Below are 21,776 nucleotides of genomic sequence, written 5' to 3' on the forward strand. Positions count from 1 at the left end.
TGTCTTTCTCTGTTTGACTTATTTCGCTCAGCATAATACCCTCCAGTTCCATCCACGTCGTTGCAAATGGCAAGATCTCATTCCTTTTGATGACTGCATAATATTCCATTGTATATATACCACATCTTCTATATCCATTCATCTGTCGGTGGACATCTTGGCTCTTTCCACAGTTTGGCTATTGTGGACATTGCTGATAGCCTTTACTTCTTACAACTCGATGAAGTAGGCCTTATTATGTCCATTTTACAGATGAGGAAACTGAGGCACAAACAGGTTAAGTAATGTGCCCAAGTCATACATTTAGTATGTGGCAGAGTTAGGATTTAAACCAAGAGAGTGAGGTCATGAATCAGTGCTCTTAACTACTATGCAAACACTCAGAAAGTTACTAAAAAGCAGGAAGAAATTCTTACCTTGTCATGGGCAACAGTTCACTAATCACTTAGTAAATGAAAGTGCAGTTTTTACCTAAGTCTCTAATGTGAAATGTGGGTAATTAAAGAATACACAGAGCCTGCAAACTCGTTTACTTTTATGACTGGTTCTAGGCAAAGAAAATGATTTATGGGTTTAGAGAAGTCGAATTCATGAACCATTCTCTCTCAGGGAAACCAGCTGGTGGTCTATATTCACAATATCACTTCTCTACAATGGAAGACATAGCAATGGAGCTGTGTGAAGACGTTTTTTGTTTTTTTGGTTTTGTTTTTGTTTTTGCTTTGTTTTGTTTTTATGGAAAGGGAATTCGGTTAAAAGTGAAACATATTCGTGAGGTTAACTGAGAAAGAAATCGGGAGAAATCTGAGAGGAGCCCAGTGGAACTTGGTTTCCACAATTCTCATATTTAACCATGAAATTAAAATTAGGTGCAGGGCTAGATTTTCATGGGCATAAGGAGGTTTGTCAGTGAGTTCCAAAGAGTTCACATGGTCTTCTTTCTACTCCTTTCTAAAATCTGTCTGAAAGACCCGAGAATTTTGACTGCTGAGTAAACTTGCTCATTTAGTAAATAACGAGTAAAAAAAGTTAAGAGTTGACTCAGAAGAAAGACAGGAAGTATGGTAAACGTGGGTGAGGGCATTACAAAGTTTGCAAACAAAACCAAATCTCTAAAGCATGATGATTTGCTAAACTATTATAAGTAACTTGGGAGAGAAAGCAGGACACCCACAAGGGAATTCTTTTTCATCTTTTCCCCTTCTAGTCAGAGTTCCATCCAGATGTTGCAGCCTCATGCAGCTAGTAGAATAATTTTTAAGAATAATAATTGAAAAAGCAAACTAAGATTTAAATGGCCAAGATAAAAATACACAAAGGGGATGTTATAGTGTAATGTTTATTAAGCTAAATTTTATTTTAAATTACTCCATTTCAGTACATGAAAGGAATGGTCCACAGTAAAACAAAAGTAGTATTTCCAAGAATGTTATTTTATTATCTCCAGTTCTGTATGCATTTTCGCCTTTGACATCTGTCTCTACCACCACGACCAACACAGAATGGTTCAAAATAGAATTGTGACTATGGGCATGGGAGTGAGATAAACTCAAAACAAGCAAACCAACACCAATGACCAGTAAAAGTGTTGCTCTTGATATTTATAGACCATATTTACAAAAGTCAAGTTAAACCAACTGGTCATTATGTACATGTGTTAATATTAGTACTTTATATTTACGGATTTGTGTGCATTTGTATTATCAAGTAAAAAGATAAATTTTAAATTATTTATGAAAAATATATAAAATATGACTGATAACATACTTCAATTTGAGTACGTGTTCAAAACTCAGTGCTTAAAAATCTTTGGAAAAAGTCCAACAGATATTCTGATGGCAGATGTTAAAAGCGAAAGAGATGAGGAAATAATGAGTGTTAAGCGTGATTTTAATAAGTAGGGGAGGTGGGCAGAAAGAAGGTGTACACCTGGGCAGGAATCACACAGGATAAGGCAGATGAAGACTCAGAAATGAAAGATGTACAGTTTTTCTCAAGATCCATGTCATGTGAAATTGAACAGAACCAAGGCACTTTCAGGAAAAGGTAAAGGAATTTAAGTTTTGATAATGAGTTCATACTATCAGCCAGTGCAGAACCGACTTCCGTCTAGAGAGTCGTTAGGAAGCATGCCCCGGACATTTACGGCACAGTCAGCTACAACGTCAAGTTCTTTGTTGGGCTTCCGTTAAGAGGGAAAGGGTGCCACGTGCCATATAATGCCCTCCCACAACCGCCCTGGCGATCTGTCCTCACCGGAGAAGCACGGGGTGGCATGAGCCCCCTTCCCAAACACAAGCGGGGTGGGAATTCTCGCACCTGAAAATTCTTCTTTCTCTAAGAAGCCCCTAGGACTTGGGGCAACTCAGCCCTGCGCCGCGGCCCCCCAGATCTTCCCCGGGGTGTTTCGCGGCCGGGGCCGACCTGCTAGTTGAGGCAGGGGCAGCAGCAGCAGCAGAGGGTCCGGCAGGGGTTCTTCTTCTCGTACTGCACCGCCTTGCGCACCTGCGCCTTGGCCTGGCCGGTGTAGTCGAGGGTCCTCTCCACGTTGAGCTCGATGACGTTCAAGGTGTCGGCCTGCTCCTCCACCAGCACCGCCATCTGCAGGAAGAGCTCGTGCACGTCGCGGATGCGGCTCTCCAGCCGCAGCAGCTCGCGGTGGCGGCTCTCAATCTCGTTGAGGGCCGCCCGCGCGCCCTTCACGTCGGCTAGCAAGTTCTCAGAGAACACGTCCCACTTGCCCTGCTCGAACATGTCCTCGATCTGCTCGCCCGACACGTCCTTGCCCATGATCTCCAGCTGGCGCTGGATGCGGATCTTGCAGTTGTGGCGCTGCTTCATCTCGGCCTGGTTGTACTGGTGCATGGCGCTCTGGAAGGTGCGGGTGAGCGCGCTGTAGTGCGCGCGCCAGATGCGCGCCACCGCCGAGTTGGGGCCGTGCCGGGCCTCCGCCTCCTCGCTCAGCGCCTCCATGGCGCGCAGCTTGCGGTGGATGTTCTCGCCCCGGGCCTTGATGTCCTTGGCAATCGAGTTGGTGTCGCGCTTGATGCTGCTGAGGCGCCGCATGGACGTGAGGAAGCGGGCGTTCTGCTTTCCCAGCCGCTTCACGTCGGTCATCAGCTGCTGGTTTTCATTCTGAAGGTCCTGGATGTCTCGGTACAAGGACTCCAGGATGTGATCCGTCTCGAACACGATGTCCTCGTGGGGCGAGTCCAAGTCATCGTCCCCGTCTGGGAACTGCTGGTCATAGTTCTTGGTTAACTCCACAAGTTCGGCCAGCCGGTCCTTCATTTTGCCTGCAAGTACAGACTGGGGTTAAACTCCTGCAGCGACTCAAATACTTGCATTGAGAACACTGACGCCCAAAATAAAGAAACTTCTGCACAGCGCTCCCAGTTCTTTATTCCCGGGTGTAGGCAACAAATACACTAAAGGAGCTAAATATTCTAGGACATTTGGCTCACAAGGAAAGGACTATCATGACCGAGAGGCGTGAACACAGCCGTACTTCATAGCCCATAAGGCCTCTGCAGCTCGGAACTCGAGTAATCAGCAATTTAAAATTTCAGAATGCCTCAAAAAATTAAAAATAGAGCTACCCTATGTCCCAGCAATTGCACTCTTGGGTATTCACCCCAAAGACACAGATGTAGTGAAAAGAAGGGCCATATGCACCCCAGTGTTCATAGCAACAATGTCCACAATAGCCAAACTGTGGAAAGAGCCAAGATGCCCTTCAACAGATGAATGGATAAAGAAGATGTGGTCCACATATACGATGGAATACTACTCAGCCATCAGAAAGGATGAATACCAACTTTTACATCAACATGGATGGGACTGGAGGACATTATGCTAAGTGAAATAAGTCAAGCAGAGAAAGTCAATTATATGGTTTCACTTATTTGTGGAACATAAGGAATAGCATGGAGGACATTAGGAGAAGGAAGGGAAAAATGAAGGGCGGGAATCAGAGGGGGAGACGAACCATGAGAGACTATGGACTCTGGGAAACAAACTGAGGGTTTTGGGGGGGGGGATGGGTTAGCCTGGTGATGGGTATTAAAGAGAGCACGTATTGCATGGAGCACTGGGTGTTATAGGAAAACAATGAATCGTGGATCACTACATCAAAAACTAATGATGTATTGTATGGTCACTAACATAACAAAATAAAATAAAATTTAAAAAAATAAAATTTCAGATTGCATTAGGAACCAATCACTTTTTCTTGCTTTATGTTTTCCAAAAATCGCAAATCAAAACAGGCACAGAAAAAGGAAAAAGAAGAAGAAAATATTTGGAAGGATAAAGATTTTTAAATAAGGACAGTCAATGTACTTCCAAGGCTGTAGGGCCAGCTCTAAGTGCTGTTTTTTGTCTATTTCAGCAAATGCTGAGCATGCCTGGTCCCAACCAACCTATCAGTTCTTAAAACAGTTACCATATAAATCATGGTTTAAAATGTTTTCTCTTAAAAATGTTATAAAAGTAAAACATGCTTGAAGTAAGACAACAAAATATAGACAAAAATCTAATGAGGAAGTATAAAATTTGGACGTTGACATTTCCTTGCTCCTCTGTTCATTATCACCGATACAGACTTCAGTTTGAGTGCCTGTTTGGTGGGGGTGACATCTGAAAATATATTTTGATGGAAGATATTAAAAGTGAAAGAGATAAGAAAGTGTTTAATGTGATTTTAGTAAGTAGGAGAGGTGGGCAGAGAGAAGATACCCTTCTAGGTGGCAATCACATAGCATAACCAGATGAAATGTCAGAAACAAAAGATGTTCAGTTTTTCCCAAGGTCCCTAGTAGTAAGTATCTTTAACAAAACTATTTGAAAAATTTTTTATATGGAAAATTTCAATCATACGTAACCCTAGTAGCAGTAATAAAGCACACTCTCATTTAACCCATTTAGCCATCACATAGTAGCAATATTTGTACTTTTGTTGTTGTTGTTATGCACATGCTGGTATTTTATTCATATCTGAATGCTAAACACAGTGCTTAAACATAAAATATTCATTTAAATGTATATGAAAGCTCTCAGATGCTGCCTTACCCCAGGTTCCCAAGAAAGCAGTCTGAAACAAATTTTATGTGCCAACATATTGCTGTGATACAATCCCAGGGCCTCCAGGGTGAGGGGGAGAAGGGAAGTGAGGTGGGAAAGAACAGAGACAAATACCCAGCTGGCTACAGCCTCACAAAACAACACAGCCAGTTGCTTAGTCAACTAGAAGTTTCCAGAAACACTACATGGAGTCGTGGCACCTGGAACAGTCCATGAAAAGGAGAAAGAGGGAGGGAGTCATTTGTTTATTGCTTCCTTCCTGTCTCCTGTCTCTTCTTGGTCAATATTCAGCCAATGGCCATTAAAACCCCTCTACTTATCCACATCCTCAGGGCAGCCGCTGGGGAAACCAAGTCCTATGCCCATGACCGGGTGCTGCTGTGAAACCAGGCATGAGGGCACCTAAGCCTCTGTGGGTGCATCGGGTCACCCCCACACACTGGAGCTGATGTGGCTACCATCACAGCACACGTTACAGAGGCCTTGCCAAGGTCTGGTCCTCGGGGGAGGCTGAGACAGATGGCAGTGTTAGGAGATGAGGCGACAGAACAAACAGCTGGGTTCTTGGTTCTTCCCTGATCGGACAGCCAAGAACTAGAGGGTAGTTGAGACTGAGCGAATCAGGGAGGAGTATAAACTGGATCTGGAACAGACATACATACAGATGAACATGGATGCTACTTTTATATTGGAATTGTTCATCTGTGTACACATCCAAGTGTTATCTGCAATATTTGTACTTCTCATGACCTTTTGAAACAAGTTGGCAGCTCAAGCAGAATTTCCATGTTTTCATAAGGGTGGTTCTAATTCGTTGCTACATAGCAAGGTAAAATAATGTTCTCTGTGTCCACATTTTTTCCAGGGAAGTGAAAAACGTTCATTTTTAGTAGCATGTATAAATGTCAAAATAATGAACATGTTCCCTTGGGCACAAGATTTTGTGGCTGCAAAGATTCTCTTCCGACTGTATAATTTGCAGCAAAGAAGGAAAATGTAGTAGCACTTAATGGACACTCAATCGATGAGGGATCTTGATCTCAAATTAAAAGCTTCTCTCAAGTTGAAGTAATTAATTTTATTTCACCAAAGAATGCTGACAAGTTGGATTTAGTGATAAATGGGAAATGGTGAAATATTAACCATGGCCTCTCATCTGCTATGATCACTATTTACATAAATTAAGCAGAAGTTTTATTCCAAGGTGATGATTTTTAATACCCTGCTTAAAATGCCATTTTGCTATCTGGTGACAATGAAATGACAATGAAAAGGCAACTCATATATGAAGAAATCTAAATGCTAGCGAACATAGGAGTAGCTGATATGTATCAGGTGCTTACTGTAATACCAAGTGCTTTCTAGGCACTTGTCATGTGATACCCTCTTTAATCTTCACAGATTCCACGAAGTAAGTATTGTCATTATCAGAGCTGGTACCTGAGCATAGGGAGATTAAGGAACTCACCCATGGTTGCCAGGGAGTGAACACTTGGGCCCTAGAGCAGCCCTACTTAACCACTACATTAACTTCTTCAGCAAATAAATAAAAGTGAGTCACAAAGGACTTCACTATTAAACAAGGAAATGCAGATTTAAGCACTGTGATTTTCTTCCCCCACCAAGTTGCCAGGATTTAAAATAATAATAATAATAATAATAATAATGTTTAAAAATTGGTGAGGATTCTGGGAACTCTGAAAAAATGCTGGTAGGAGAGCAAATTGATAGAATCTTTGGCGGGGAGGTTAGCAATATGCATCAAAAGCTTTTAAAATGTGTATTTGTTTTGCCCCATGTACATTAATTCTAAAAATTTGTGCAAGAGTGTGTGAAGCCCATTGCTGTAAATATTTCCAACGTCATGCTATTTTTACAGAAATTCAGAAATACTTTAAATGTGCAAAAATGAGGTATTGGCTGCTAAATCATTGCAGTTTAGAAGGCTATCTAATGGTAGTAAAGCATAAAAAACCATCTTAGGCAGACAAACTAGGTAAAGAGAAGAGGATGTGTAGCACTACTACACATACATCCTGAAACAAGGACTTGAACAATATGCATCAAAATGTTAATAGTTGGTTTCTTTGAATTGTGGAATTATAAATGATTTTAATTACTTCCTTGTGCTTTTCTGTATTTTCCAAAATTTTTATGATGCCCATGTAGATTTTACAATTAAATAAAATCCCACAAAACTGTAAATATTATTTGCTTAAAGGACTAATTTCTTAAGGTCCTTCTTTAAGACATATGCATTGCAATCAGTTAACACCTTATGTGACCTGGACAAAGTACATTAGAGTTAGCTGGTTTGGAGTTGAGCTGTATCTATCTGCTTAAGTTAGTATCCAATGTATTCTACGATGCAACAGGTAGATGGTACAGAGAAGGGATATATTTTGATGAACCAGGTAAGAATAGGTGCCATCCTTGCTTCTTGGCCAAGACTTAGGAGGCACTACAATGGAAGGTAATGAATGGGTGGTTAAGGTAAAACACCACACACCACAACATTAGGAATCTGTTTGCTGGTCTTCCACTAGTCTTAGACAGGTCCCATGCTCTGTATTGTTCTCCTAAAGCCACAAAAAAGCTATTTGGGGGAATCATCTCATTCATATTATGAGCAGAAAAACACACTTCAATCATACAGATAATGGCCTTGGAAGAAGATGTTCAGAAATAGTCATTCCTTCTCAAGACCTGAAAACCATAAAGGCATGGAGCCTAAATCAAGTGAAGGCCTAAGATCATTGGAAGGCTCAAGTCCATAATCAGGTAAGGAGAGTGAAAGGAACAGTGTGGGGAATTAAAGATTCTCTGTGGGGGTGTAGAGGAGATGGTGGCCTTTACCTTGCCTTCCTACCAACCTTGCCTGGCCCAACCCACCCCAGATTGAGTCGGTCCTACTGATCCAGACGTCTTCTGGTTGCCAGGGAGCTAGCATTAGGAAAACTACAACAGAAAGTCAACCAAAGAGAGGAAACCATCAAAATCCTAGAGGAGAACACAGGCAGTAACTCTCCCTAACATCAGGCATAGCAACTTCTACCTTGATATGTCTCCTGAGGCAAGGGAAACAAAAGCAAAAATAAACTACTGGTACTTGATCAAAATAAAAATGGTTCTGCACAGAGAAGAAAACAATCAACAAAACTAAAAGGCAACCTATGGAATGGGAGAAGATATTTGCAAATGACATATCTGATAAAGGGTTAGTATCCAAAATACATAAAGAACTATTTTTAAAGATTTTATTTATTTGAGAGAGAGAGCATTGCAGGCAGGAGAGAGGGGCAGAGGGAAAGGGAAAAGGAGAAGCAGACTGCCCACTGAGCAGGAAGCCCGATGCAGGACTCCATGCAGGGCTCAATCCCAGGACCCTGAGATCATGACCTGAGCCAGAATCAAGAGTCAGACACTCAACCAACTGAGCCACCCAGGTGCTCCCAGGAAACAGACTCTTAACTATAGAGAACAAAGTGAGAGTTGCTGGAGGGGAGGTGGGCTGTGGGGTGGGTTAAATGGGTGATGGATATTAAGGAGGACACTTGTGATGAACAGTGGGTGTTGTATGTAAGTGATGAATCACTAAATTCTACATCTGAAACTCATATTACACTGTATGTTAACTGACTGGAATTTAAATAAAAAGTTGGGGGAAAAATTTAAAAATAAAATATAAATTTAAAAAATAGAGAAAAAAAGTCAACCATGAAGCTGCTATTTCTAAGAATGTGGCCCAAAAGATTAAAATGTATTCCTTGCTGTAGTTATACCAAAATATAGATGCAGGCACTGAAAGAACATCAAATTAACCTACACATCCAGTAGCTTGATTCTGTACTGTGAGATCTTAAAAAGGAAACTATGATAAATGAGAAAGAAAAATTAAACAATTCTATTGACCATCCTGTCTCACTATGATAAAGAATAATGTAATACATTTTGGTAAATTGTATTTATAAAGTTGCTAAAATAAATCCTGCTTTGAGTCATGTGGAGATGAAGAATTCAACCGAAATTTTATGACCAACTACCAGAAATCTGCTTCTGTCTTTTAATTTCCTTTTCAGGCATGCATATCATGTGTCCTGAGAACAAGGTCCCACAGGGAAGGAAGGGGAAATTGTGTAATCCTTCTTTCATTGGGCAATTACATTTTATGTACAAAAAATATATAGGAACAGAGAAGTGACAGTAGCTCAGTGGTTCTCAGACTTTAGGAGGCAATAGAATCCTCTGGAGAGCTGCAAACACTACAGATGCTTGGGCCCCTAGAGTTTCTGACTCAGTACTTCTAAGATGACCTTCAGGTGATTCCAGTGCACACTTAAAACTTGTGACCCATTCTGTAGATAATGATCATGACAGCTTCTGATTCATAAGCATAATGCAGTTCTGGACCACTTATAATAGTCCTTATGGCTGGGTGTTAAACAAACTTGATGGGGAAAGACTCAGAAAGACAGAAAAAGAAAGATTCAGAAGGCAGGTTTGGACATACCTCAGAAGGTCAATGAGTGGGGGTTATAATACACAAATAACCCATATACTGGATGCTACAAAGAACAACTATGAAAGTTCCTACTTGCTTCTAAGGGAACCAGCTGTAAACAGAACACAAGGTCATATCTCTGATCATACAACAGAAACGTTTTGCCTACTTACTCTAAGGGGAACAAGAACAAAACTGTTCATACATTGTTATGGGCTAAATTATATCACCCACCCAAATTCATATATTGAAACCCTAACCCCAGCACCTCAGAATGCAATTGGTCTTTAAAGAGGGAATTAATTTAAAAGGAGGTCTTTATATAATCTATATATTATTATACATTAAGCAATGCATACATTAAGCAAATTTTGCCTATTCCCAGAAAACAAAACCTTCTCTTGTTTCACAGCAATATGTTAAAGTATTTTTACAAGTAGTGAGAAACTTCAGACTTGGGGATACACAGTTCAATGCAAGGCAATGTGCCAATCATGTGAGGTTTATTACGAAACTCAACTTGTAGATTAACGGAGGGGAACAAATCCAAAAGCATGGAAGGACTTTCCTTTCTGTATTTATGACAAAGAAATGTTTTTAGAGACTTTATTACTCTTGAGTTCAGAAAGTTCCAGATTCTTGTTTCAATGGGAACTAAAAAAAACACATTGAGAGACACACACACACGTGTGCATAGGCTTTGTATAAAGTTATCAGCTATTAATGAAACTAAAAATATCCTGCCCCATGATAGATTGTTCCAAATAAGGACTTTTGAGTAATGACTCCCTTACTTCAATTATGAAGGGTCCATGTTCTGATTTTCAGGTCGTATAATCTATATCTCCTAGGTCCTGATTTTATAGCAATATTTTAAGTCTTGCAAACAAAAAATGATGATTACAAATCAGAATGTGTCTTTATGTCTAAGCCCACCACTGGCCCATATGGCATTTTAATGAGCCCTTGTGTAGGAGCCTGTGACATCCTCGTGGATGCTAGAAGGGTGCCCCTTTCTCTGAGTGATACAGCCCTGCACCAGGGCACAGCATCTGGCAAACTGGGCACGGGATGGATTTCCAGTCTCTCTTATCTTCGTGGCAAGTCACCCTTGTACTGGGCAGTCTGCACAGCCCCGTGTGGTTGCCCTGCGTGCTCCCTTCTTGACCTTCCTGCCCAATGGGTGGGGCCAGGAAGTCCCATGGGTCCTATGTCATGGTAAGTTAGCAGTTACCTTCCAGCACACAACACAGGAACACAGCACTTAGCAGGCAACAAGTGTACTTTCCCAAACAGGATAATTCAGGTCCACAAATAATAATTTTACTCAAATGAGTAAAACCTGGCATTCTGCTCTATTTTTTGATTTAAAAAAATGACACATCTAAGAGGTAAAAATCCTTCTTTGAACTTCTGAAAATTATAGGCTAAAATAGAAAGAGTCCCTAAAAAGACTTATCTTCTTACTGCTCTAAAGGTTAATTAAAAAAACAAACAAACAAACAGTTGTGTTGGATCCAAAGTGCACTGGCAAGAACACATTTAATTGTTTAACTTTTTGAGGTTCACTCAAAGCATAATGTGAGAGTCTGAGAAGTATTATCCGAAATGGATTCTAAGTATAAAAGTCTGAGGCTAGAAGAAATAATAATACATGTTTCTTACTTCCCCTCTTCATTAAAGCAAAGCCAGGAGTTTTTCCAAAGCATTTCTGGGGAATCTAATCTAAAAGAGCAGATAGTCTCCACTTTTTTTTTTTAAGATTTTATTTATTTGATAGAGAGAGACACAGCGAGAGAGGGAACACAAGCAGGGGGAGTGGGGGAGGGAGAAGCAGGCCTCCCACAGAGCAGGGAGCCCGATGTGGGGCTCGATCCCAGGACCCTGAGATCATGACCTGAGCCGAAGGCAGACGCTTAACGACTGAGCCACCCAGGCGCCCCAGTCTCCACTTTTTAATCACTCTATTCATTTGCTGCTTCCTGAAACTTTCACTTTCCAGTTCCCTCAATCAGACTTCTCAGCCAACGTTTGAAGAGAAGGCAGTCCAGTATGCATGGCCAGTAAATCGCCAGTGGGCAGGAGGGATTTTACTTACAGCAATATGCTTTCAGATGCATTCTGCAGGTATGCACTGTAAATCAAAGTCCATACATTTGCTCTATAGCTGACATTTATCAGCTATATCAATATTTGTAGAGTGTCCAACACAGTGCTAAGGATTGTGCGGTCTCTATGAGGCCCTATTTTCATCCCTGTTTTACAAGAGAGGAAACTTGAGGCCTAATGAGTTAAGCAACTTGCCTAAAGTCACACTCTAAGTAAATGTGGAGCTGAGGCCTGAATCCAGAAAAACTGACTTAAGAGCCCATCTATAAACCACAAAGCTACATTAGCTTCTTTTTCCAGAGACTCCTTGATAAAGGCTTTGAAACCTTTAATCTTCCTTGATATATTTTTATATATTAAATATATATTTATACACATAATATTCCATTATATTCCATATATATATAATATATATTCCATACACAGGTATATGTGTTATATGTATGTATAATGGAATATTACTCAGACATCAAAAAGAATAAAATCTTGCCATTTGCAACGATGTGGATGGAGCTAGAGTATATTATGTGCTAAGCAAAGTAAGTCAGTCAGAGAAAGACAAATACCATATGATTTCACTCATGTGGAATTTAAGAAACAAAACAGATGAACATATGAGAGGGGAGAAGAATAAAAAAGAGAGAGGGAAACAAACCATAAGAGACTCTTAAAGATAGAGAACAAACTGAGGGCTGATGGAGGGAAGTGGGCTGAATAGGGGATGGGCATTAAGGAGGGCACATGTTATGATGAGCCCTGGGTGTTGTATGTAAGCAATGAGTTGCTGAGTTCTACTCCTGAAACCAATATTGCACTGTATACTAACTAACTAGAATTTAGGTCAAAATTTGAAAAGAAAAAAAAAAAAAAAGGAAGAACTCTTTAATCTTCTAGGGAACTATTCCCTGAGTGCATTTGAGTTGCTATAACATACCACAAGCAGGGTGGCTTATAAACAACAGAAATTTGGGTGCCTGGGTGGCTCAGTTGGTTAAGCGTCTGCCTTCAGCTCAGGTCATGATCCTGGAGTCCCGGGATCGAGTCCCGCATCGGGCTCCCTGCTCGGCAGGGAGTCTGCTTCTCCTTCTGACCCTCCTCCCTCTCATGTTCTCTGTCTCTCATTCTCTCTCTCTCAAATAAGTAAATAAAATATTTTTAAAAATTAAAAATAAATAAATAAACAACAAATTTATTTCTCATAGCTCCAGAGGCCAGAAGTCTGAGATCAGGGTGCCAGCATGGTTGGGTTCTGTGTCTGGTGGTGGCCTGCTTCCTGGTTCATAAATGGCTGTCTTCTCCCTGTGTCCTCACAATGCAGTAGGAACAAGCAAGCCTTCTGGGGCCTCTTTTATAAAAGCACTACTCCCATTCATGAGGGCCCCACCCTCATGACTTAATATGCCTCCCAAAGACCTGTTGGGGGTTAGGATTTCAACATGTGAATTTTGAAGGATCCAAGCATTCAGACCATACTCTTACCCAATCAGACCATACTCTTACCCAATCGATGTTTTATATCTGCAAAAATTATTAGCATCTAATAACCCAGATATGAAAGAACACATGAAAACCGTGGCACCATTAGAACAATTACCTTCTTTCTCATAATAATTTCCTCACATCAGAGTTTCCCCAACACTGCAATGCTTTCATTATTAGAGCCTCTGTTACTCTATCAGACAGGAGTAACTCATCACAACTTGACAAAAGTCCACAGAATTAACGTTCACAGATAATTCTCTTATAACAAAGATCCACTGTATTTAGGATTGACTAAACTATTGAAATAACCAAGCACTGATACTTGGGAATAGAAATTGTACAGTCAGGAGTGTGGAAGTGGTAACAGAGGAAAGGCTAATGAACTTGGTAAGGGAGAGAGTAAAGACAGTAGAGTTCCAGGGTCAAGGTTCGAATCATCTGTACAAGTTTTTCCACTCTTATCTGTATGAGGATTTACAAACAAAACCATTGCAGTATTCTACATCTGATTTGGCTTTGGCCCCGGAATGTGAAACAAACTTGTGACTGGGAAATATAGAAGAAATCTTTGGAGGAAAAAAACATTGTGGGGAATAAATGTATGTCTTTGATTAAACTTTTATATTTTATAAGTATTCCACAGGGTACTTTCTTAAAAAAGGGAAATCAGTAGAGTTTTCAAGAATCATTAATGACCATTTCTTTCCCAACTCATAATATCAGTTAAGGACTATCCCACAGAATCTGTAGATATCTTTTTCCTGTTCCTTTTTCCTCTGAGACAAAGTCCTGTGAGCCACTGATTCTAATCCTGTTGGCTGCTTACTTCTCTTCAATTCTTCAAGGAAACAACTTATTATTTCTAGCTGACAATTTTTACATGAGCACAGAAAAATCTCAGTTATCCAATGTCATCACTGCAGGTTTTTCCATGTAAGTGACCTTTTTACCTAACTGAATTTTCTCCCTTCAAATAGGAAAGGGGTTCACTCATTTTTGTTGAAAATCTTCTTCTAAAATGCACTGATGTACTTCCTTCCTTAAAGAGAAGACTTTGGATACAATTTATTGGTGACTCAGATTGTCATTATTAACATCTCTGAACTGTATGGGGATACACTTTGTTTTCAAATGTTTCTCTTGCCTTGGGGTTAAAATGTCAAACCTTTCCTCAGTTATTCCCAGCTACAGATATTCTTCTCATTCCCTTTATAGGTTGTAGCAAAAGTTTGTAAGAAATTAGATAAAAGCCAAGCACTGAATCATGGTAAACTACATGTGGGTCAACAACCCTCTGGAATCAAATGTACTAAGTAAAGCAAGGAAGGAAAAGCTAATGTCAGTGACAAACTGAGTGTCCAATATGAGCCAGTCTCTGAGTAAGTGAGAAGGCTGGGATTTAAGCCCACATCTGTCCAGATCCTATGTTCATGTTCTGTCCACTCAGTCCTGCGTGAAGCTGTGTGAAGAGTTAGGGTATGTGGTGTAAGTATTGCTAAGAAGAAACATTTTTAACCACTCTGACATTTCCCTCCCTGTAGACATCTCTTGCCACTTCCTCCTGCCAAAGGGCACAGAGTTGCCTATCTGATTGGTGAATCTGGAAGGAGAAATTGCCCATGATAGCCCAGCCTCTTCTTCCCTCTTCCTTTTGAAAGGCGGCTTACCACGGAGAACCCGTGTTCTCCTCCCCTGTGCTCCTGGGTGGGAGTGGAGAGGTCAGCTGATGGGGAGGGCACTCTAGGTTCAGGGACATAAAGCACAGTTCCCCATCAATGAAGCCACTTCCTCCAACCTTGTCTTTATTGGTAACAAAGGTAACACTTCGGCCTCTGTTTTATCCTTCTATTTCAGTGGGTATGGAAATCAGATGGGTAAGGGGAAGTTATTTATTATGTTCCCTTTTCAATCAACCCAATAATTATGTCAAGTAAAATCAGAGAAGCAGAAAGACTGGTGATTATCTTGCACCCATGCCTTAATTCTAAAGATGAGGAAAGAGAAGCTCATTATATTTAAGTACCCTACAAATAATGGTAAAGAGATGGCTATTAGTAAGGGGGAAAACTCTTATGGAATAGATATTTCCATTTATAGCAAAAAGATTCTAATATATGTAAAGCATTTTCATGAACCAGGCATATATTGAAAGTTTAATAAAGGAACCTCGATAAATAATTGCTATTAATTTTACTCTTTTAGTACCTCATAGTCTCTGAACTATGAAAGCAACAAATTATTAGATTATTTCCATGATGTGATGACCATCAATTCACATCTCATTTTCTTGACCTGGCCTCCCAAGTGCCCCCATTCTTCCTTTCCAAATTTGTACATACTCTTTTGGGGAAGTTTGAAACAAAAATTCACTACCCATTTTTCGCAGCTCTTCCCATCAAGAGGTATAGACTATTTTCCAACTCCTTAAATTAGAGTGTGTCCATGGGACTTGCTCTGGCCAATGGGACATCAGCAAATACGATGATGCAGAAAAAAAAAAATGATGATGGGAGCATCTTGTAAGGCACTGTGCAAAAGGGCTTGCCACAGGGAGCCCCAGAACAACACAGCAGAAACTAACTGACACAGAAATTGGTGCCTACTACTGGGTATTTACCCCAAAGATAAAAATGTAGTGCTCCAAAGGAGTATGTGACCCCAATATTTATAGCAGCAATATCCACAATAGCCAAACTATGGAAAGAGCCAAGATGTCCATCGACAGATGAATGGATAAAGAAGATGAGGTATACATATACAATGGAATATTATGCAGCCATCAAAGAAACGAACTCTTGCCATTTGCAACGATGTGGATGGAACTAGAGGGTATTATGTTAAGCGAAATAAGTCAATCAGAGAAAGACAAGTATCATATGATCTCACTGATACGAGGAATTCTTAATCTCAGGAAACAAACTGAGGGTTGTTGGAGTGGTGGGGGGTGGGAGGGATGGGGTGGCTGGGTGATAGACATTGGGGAGGGTGTGTGCTATGGTGAGCGCTGTGAATTGTGTAAGACTGATGAATCACAGACCTGTACCTCTGAAACAAATAATACATTATATGTTAAAAAAAAAAAAAAACAAGATAGTAGGAAGGGAAAAATGAAGGGGGGGAATCGGAGGAGGAGACGAACAATGAGAAACAAACTGAGGGTTTTAGAGGGGAGGGGGTGGGGGGATGGGTTAGCCCGGTGATGGGTATTAAGGAGGGCACGTATTGCATGGAGCACTGGGTGTTATAAGCAAACAATGAATCATGGAACACTACATCAAAAACTAATGATGTTATGTATGATGACTAACATAATAAAATTTTTAAAAATTAAAATTTTTTTTAAAATTTTAAATGTATATCTCCTTTGACCTAACACTACCATTTTTTGGAATTCGCAATAAAATGATTAGACACATATACAAAGATATAGTATAAGAGCTTGTGACCGCTAGGAAATTGGAGACAATCTATGTATTTACCACTATCAGTGGTTTAATAAATTGCGCAATCTATAAAAAAAAAAAAGAAAGAAAGAGAAAAAAGAAATTGGTGCTTAGAAGTAGCATGTTGCCATAACAAAAATCTAAAACATTCAGCAATGGCTTTGGGACCAGACAGCAGGTGAAAAGCCGTGAGGTAGCTATTAGCAAAAACTGGGAAAATGGCATGCAAAATGTGAGTGTTGATGGAAAGAGGGATGAGGAAACTATGCAGCCGTGGGGGAAAGGCAACCCGTATTATGCAGCAGCCAGACAGTCTCTGTGGCAGCACAGAAGACTGAAAGCACACAGAGTGAAGGCTGGATCCAGCTGCAGAGGTCTCCAGGCTGAAGGCTGAAAGTGTTCGTTGAGTGCTTCTAGCTGCATATAAGGTTCTGCAAGAGAGAGGGGTGCTAAAACCTGAATGATCTACTTAATAAGCATTATGTAGAGAAAAGAGAGAAGAGCCAGAATTCACGAGATTGGAAAATAAAACCATTTACCTTCAGTCTCTTCAGTTGGAAGAAAAGATTTGTATAGGAAAAAATGACCTCAGAATAAAGACCTTGGTAAAATTTAATGGGGTGCCTTGTAGACCTTCTCAGTGGGGCAAAAGGGACTCTGAGACGCCTAAACATGTGATTTCATGGCAGCGTAACACTCGGCCCAAAGTAGAGAGAGATTTGTCTCGAAAAAAAAAGTGTGGACATGAGTTTTAGGGGCGGGGACTCTCTGGGATTCTTAGGAAATCCACAAGATTTTAAGGAGGATTTTCCTGATAAGCTCAAAGGCAAGACAGAATTCAGAGGAAAAGAGGCCTCAGGATGCCTGCTTTCCTATGAGCAGGAAGTAGGCTAAAGAAGATATTTAGAAGCAGAAATATGCCATTTCTTAGGGGAAAAGAGGAAAGTTTCAGAAGGTGGAGCCAGGAGCAGTGGAGAGTAGCCGTGAACCAGTCCTGAGACGCAGAACTGGGTCCTAATTAATCACCCCCTGGCCCAGGAGTGGGGGTACCAGCAACACAGACCTGGATAGAATTGGCATGGAAATGTGATGGTTATTTTTATCCTGTGAATATGTTTTTGCTTTAATGGATTATGTCTTTTGGTTATTCTTTCCCTATTTCATCATTTTATGTTAGGTGTGTATGGGGAGATAACTGGGGGTTTTTGTTGTTGTTTTTCATTGTCTCAGGATCAGGAGGATCTACATGCAAAGAGCTGGGTCTGAGAAGTCCCAGAAGTGTCCAGAAGTGATGCAGAATGAAACTGAACCATTTCCTTACACCACACACAAAGATAAACTCAAAATGGATGAAAGACCTAAATGTGAGACAGGAATCCATCAGAATCCTTGAGGAGAACACAGGCAGTAACCTCTTCGACTTCGACCACAGCAACTTCTTGCTAGACATGTCTCCAAAGGCTAGGGATGCAACGGCAAAAATGAACTATTGGGACTTCATCAAGATAAAAAGCTTTTGCACGTCAACAAAACCAAAAGACAACTGACAGAATGGGAGAAGATATTTGCAAATGTCTTATCAGATAAGGGGCTAGTATCCAATATCTATAAAGAACTTATCAAATTCAACACCCAGAGAGCAAATAATCCAGTCAAGAAATGGGCAGAAGACATGAACAGATATTTCTCCAAAGAAGACGTCCAAATGGCCAACAGACACCTGAAAAAGTGCTCAACATCACTTGGCATCAGGGAAATACAAATCAAAACCACAGTGAGATACCACCTCACACCAGCCAGAATGGCTAAAATTAACAAGTCAGGAAAAAACAGATGTTGACAAGGATGTGGAGGAAGGGGAACCCTCCTACGCTGTTGGTGGGAATGCAAGCTGGTGCAGCCACTCTGGAAAACAGTATGGTGGTTCCCAAAGAAGTTGAAAATAGAGTTACTCTACGACCCCGTAATTGCACTACTGGGTATTTACCCTAAATATACAAATGTAGTGATCCAAAGGGACACCTGCACCCCAATGTTTATAGCAGCAATGTCCACAATAGCCAAACTATGGAAAGAGCCCAGTTGTCCTTCGACAGATGAATGGATGAAGAAGATGTGGTACGCACACACACACACACACACACACACACACACACACACAGGAATATTACGCAGCCATCAAAAAATGAAATCTTGCCATTTGCAACGATGGGGATGGAACTAGTGGGTATTATGCCAAGCAAAATAAGTCAATCAGAGAAAGACAATTATCACATGATCTCACTGATATGTGGAATTTAAGAAACAAGGTATGGAGCGCCTGGGTGGCTCAGTCGTTAAGCGTCTGCCTTCGGCTCAGGTCATGATCCCAGGGTCCTGGGATCGAGCCCCACATCGGGCTCCCTGCTTCGCGGGAAGCCTGCTGCTCCCTCTCCTATTCCCCCCTGCTTGTGTTCCCTCTCTCGCTATGTCTCTCTCTGTCAAATAAATAAATAAAATCTTTAAAAAAATTTTTTTTTAAATTTAAAAAAAGAAACAAGGCAGAGGATCATAGGGGAACAAAGGAAAAAATGAAACAAGATGAAACCAGAGAGGGAGACGAACTATAAGAGACTCTTAATCTTAGGAAACAAACTGAGGGTTGCTGGAGGGGTGGGGGGTGGGGGCATGGGGTAACTGGGTGATGGACATTAAGGAGGGCACATGATGTAATGAGCACTGGGTGTTATATAAGACTGATGAATCACCTGTACCCCTGAAACAAATAATACATTATATGTTAATTAATTGAATTTAAATTAAAAAAATAAATAAAAAATAAAGAAATAAAGTAATAAAACTGATTTTGGGAGGGAAGTAAAAAAATAAATAAAAACACAAACATAAGCAGCATGTACCATATGACTGTCGTGATGCTCTATGTCACCTACTTGATGATCATGGTTCACTTACATACTTGGATTTTAATGCAGTGTGCATTTACAATATTCTGTTCATACTGTATGCAAACATTAATATAAAGCATACACAAAAAAAGGAGTATGTGTTTCTCAACATGTCTGAGGACAGCCTTCCTTTCCTTTTGAAGATTGTGGTCATAATCATAGTAAAGAGAGAAAAAAAAAAAAAACGATGCTAAAAAAAGATTATCTCACACACAAGCAACATCCACAAGAAAGGCCAGAAACTGTTTAGTTTAAAAAATAAAATAAGATAAAAATATAGGAATAAATATAAAAAATAAATATAAAAATAAAGAAGAGCATGTGTTGCTTTTGTACTCAGAAAAGAAGAGATTTTACAATAAGGGCATTAAAACAAAAATTATTTAAACCGCCAAACGTGAGTGTTCACTTATGACTATAGGTGAGATGGGTCATAAACTGTTGGTAGTATATTAGCAAATGCACTATTTATACTAATATTTATACAATTATAGTTGCTGGATATCCTTTGGCTTTTTAAGTGAATTAAAAATCACAAAGAGACAATAACAGCATATAAGAGAGCTTACTCTGCCAGGCACTCTTCTAAGACTTGTATGTGGATTATCTCATTTCATTCTGTCCACCATCCCATGCAGAAGGTATTTATAGTTGGGGAAGATAAGGTAGAGAGAAGAAATGTGGCATAAGCAGAGGTTTGAAAAGCACTCATCTTCTAGGCGTTGCCCTGTCTTACTGTTGGGAACCCTGAAAGCAAAGCAGTCCAGGCTAGACCCAGTGGTGGCAGAACTGGCTCAACACTTAGCCACTCTCTTAACATTTCCCTGAGCATATGTGGAATCCTAAGCAGAGTATACAACTCTGAAAAGAAGTACCCTGATTGCCTTTAACAGTCTGAGAGGTTAATAGGGCCATAATCAATTTCTGATGTTTCTTCCAAACCTAGTTCACATCCCTCTAATTTTTATTCTTTTTAGTATGATAGCAAGAAACGTCTCTGGTCATTTGGAACATGGCAGTGGACATGTTTGGAAGTTGCATTTTTGTCTGCCCAGTGTTCTTTATTTTGGCAATCTGAACGACAGACTTATGATACACTTGAAACCGTCTACTTCCATTTCAAAACTGGCTCTTCAAGTTCTCAGAACCTCTTATCAGACTGAAACTCAGCCAGGGTTAAAAGTGCTGTGTCTTTGTACTGTCCTACCCCCACCACTCAAGCACTCTTACTTAGCATGCTGCATTATAAACAGTTTCTGGCCTTTCTTGTGGATGTTGCTTGTGTGTGAGATAATCTTTTTTTTAGCATCGTTTTTTTTTCTCTCTTTATTTATATTTTTTAAGATTTTATTTATTTGTCAGAGAGAGAAAGAACACAAGCAGGGGGAGTGGGAGAGGGAGAAGCAGGCTCTCCGCTGAGCAAGGAGACTGATGCAGGGCTCCATCACAGGACCCTGGGATCATGACCTGAGCAAAAGGCAGACGCTTAACTGACTGAGCCACCCAGGTGTCCCAACACATGCTCTTTTTTAAAGAAGAAGGGGGAGGAAGAGAAATCAAATGATACAGAATTGTTTTACTTGGAAAGTAAAAATCTCACATCATCTAATACTACTATATATAATAACTATATATAAAATAACCAATCCAGACTCTTTTCTATCTTATAAGGTTGTGAATACTTAAGAGACAACATTCAGAACTGATCCTGACACTGTGAAATATGGAATGGTTCCACAGTAAACCATAGGAGTTCTCTGGGGTTTCTTCCTGCCAGAAGCATCCCTCAGGGATGCAGGCCTGTAGGGCACGTCCCTCTGTATTCTCTACCACCAACATTTTTGTGCAGGTGAAATCAGGAACAATGAAAACAACTTGGAAAGGGGAAGGAAGTTCTAAAAAGGAATAGAATCCTTCTTTTTTGCTTTCATGTTTAAGAATCTCAAAATGGTGATCCCAATTCCACACATCCCAGAGACGGTAGAAGAGTCTTAAGGGGCTCTGTCAGTCTGAGGACCGCTATCTTCAAGATTCAGTGTTTATAAAGTCAGTGACCAGGTTTTCTTTGGGGAGCAGATAAATAATTTTAATTCAGTAAACATCCCCTGAACATCTCCCTCATACATGCATCACGAAGGTAAGCCCTATTCCCCACCCCAATAGTAAGTAAAGTTTTGTTGTTAGTAGTGGTAGGCTTTGTTTTGCTTTCCAGTT

The 21,776-nt window shown here is 40.3% G+C and overlaps 1 protein-coding gene across 1 annotated transcript in view; it reads right to left on the reverse strand.

The window, feature by feature from the left end:
* Positions 1–1,224: 1,224 nt before the first annotated feature.
* STX11 (syntaxin 11) overlaps positions 1,225–21,776 on the reverse strand; it is a 35,005-nt gene continuing 14,453 nt past the window's right edge. The window contains exon 2 of the mRNA XM_021693411.1: positions 1,225–3,296. Within this exon, the coding sequence (XP_021549086.1) occupies positions 2,428–3,291 (864 nt within the window). The 5' untranslated portion in view covers positions 3,292–3,296 and the 3' untranslated portion in view covers positions 1,225–2,427. The remainder of the gene's footprint in view (positions 3,297–21,776) is intronic.

Source organism: Neomonachus schauinslandi, chromosome 8 (assembly GCF_002201575.2).
Source record: "Neomonachus schauinslandi chromosome 8, ASM220157v2, whole genome shotgun sequence".
In the NCBI taxonomy this organism is placed as follows: Eukaryota; Metazoa; Chordata; class Mammalia; order Carnivora; family Phocidae; genus Neomonachus; species Neomonachus schauinslandi.